A 1,417-nucleotide genomic window follows, 5' to 3' on the forward strand; every position below is an offset into this window, starting at 1 on the left:
TGCTGGTCCAAATGGGAAGAACATCTGCGCCAAAGGACAAGGAGTCTTAAGTAACATGCAAGTCGACAAGAACCCAATACTAGAATGTTAAACTAACTAATTGGAGATTTATAAAACCACATATAAAAAAAGACCACTGAGTACTCCATCCATCCGTCCATTCCATAATGATGGTTGTTTTGACTTTTTTGGTACATTGACAAAACAATCCATCTAGATACAATTGTGTACAAATGCATTGGTTTATGAATGTAACTAAAAAATCAAAATGATCATCAATGTGGAACAGAAGGATTAATTACTATAACTCAATGAAAAAGGGGATGGATTCTATTCTAACCTGCATCATGCCAACGAGAAACAGGGTAAAGAGACTAGTGAATAAAAATGGGCCAAGGAAGCTAAAATCCTTGCCCTTCTTGGAAGCCCAGAAGGTATAGCCAGTGAGTGAGGAAACCACAGCAGAGGTCAAAATCAAAGCCTCAAGCACAATTTTTCCTGCAATAATTTCCATTAAGACATGACAAAAATCAGATAAACCATAACAGCAACAACCTGCAGAATGGTTCTCCGAATTCTACATCTAAGAGCAGAGGAAGAATGGCACTGAACCTTCTGTGTTGGCACAGGAAATGCCAACGGTCAAGCTAATCGAGACGGTGAAAAGCCCCAATAAGATGTAGTTGTGGGGATGCTTCTGCTGATACCTGAGTAATGGGATCAAAACTGCAAACAACACATTCAAATTCGTTTGCATCAAGTTTGGCATGTATATACTAAGAGAACCATACACAAGACTATACTACTCAACAAGGTTACAATTCAATTCAGAATTACATACAAAACCCCCCAAAATGCCTGCATAATCAAAAAATTATGAATTGTTTTGAAAAATATACTTTTTAACCAAAGGTCCCCGAGATCCAAACATGAGAATTGATTGACGTACATATGAAGGGAAGAAAAACGACGATGAGGAGGAGAAGGGAATTCCCTCTGAGAAGATCGTTGAGCGGGGAATATAAGACGGTGAGGAGGGAGACGAGGGTTGTGAGAACGATCTGGAAGGAGAGGATCCCGTAGACTTTCCGTATGAATCCCCATCGGAGCTGGTTCTCGCCGGGGCTGAGTCCGGGGAACAGCGTCTCGCCCGATTCGACGTCGTATTGATGCGGCTTCTTGCTAATGGGCTCGCTCGTCGCCAAATTGGCGTACCCCTGCCCCGTTTGAAACATCTTCTTCCACCTCCTTTTCTATCTTTCTTTTCTCTACAAATAAATATTCAAGCTAAGGCTTTCATCTCAATATATATATATGCATTTTACCTTTGACTCCATCAATGGTCACAATCCCCTTAGAATAATTACTGCACAAATAATTTCATATAATAAATTTGTCATTATAGATTATTACATTG

At 39.9% G+C, this 1,417-nt stretch overlaps 1 protein-coding gene and 1 long non-coding RNA gene across 3 annotated transcripts in view; one reads left to right on the plus strand and one right to left on the minus strand.

The window, feature by feature from the left end:
* The window catches only part of LOC110270858, a 2,779-nt gene extending 2,127 nt beyond the window's left edge, over positions 1-652 (plus strand). Inside the window, exons 2-3 of the long non-coding RNA XR_002360538.1 lie at positions 218-225; positions 562-652. This is a non-coding gene — a long non-coding RNA (uncharacterized LOC110270858). The remainder of the gene's footprint in view (positions 1-217; positions 226-561) is intronic.
* LOC107638555 (BI1-like protein) overlaps positions 1-1,417 on the minus strand; it is an 8,615-nt gene that overhangs the window by 3,013 nt on the left and 4,185 nt on the right. Inside the window, exons 4-6 of one of the 2 annotated variants that reach the window (XM_016341891.2) lie at positions 950-1,268; positions 613-726; positions 341-498 (exon numbers count right to left, since the gene is read on the minus strand). In XM_016341891.2, coding sequence (XP_016197377.1) covers positions 341-498; positions 613-726; positions 950-1,235 — 558 coding nt within the window. In that variant the 5' untranslated portion in view covers positions 1,236-1,268. The remainder of the gene's footprint in view (positions 1-340; positions 499-612; positions 727-949; positions 1,269-1,417) is intronic. The other variant, XM_016341890.2, reaches the window with a different exon arrangement.

The sequence above is a fragment of the Arachis ipaensis genome, chromosome B04 (assembly GCF_000816755.2).
Source record: "Arachis ipaensis cultivar K30076 chromosome B04, Araip1.1, whole genome shotgun sequence".
In the NCBI taxonomy this organism is placed as follows: domain Eukaryota; kingdom Viridiplantae; phylum Streptophyta; class Magnoliopsida; order Fabales; family Fabaceae; genus Arachis; species Arachis ipaensis.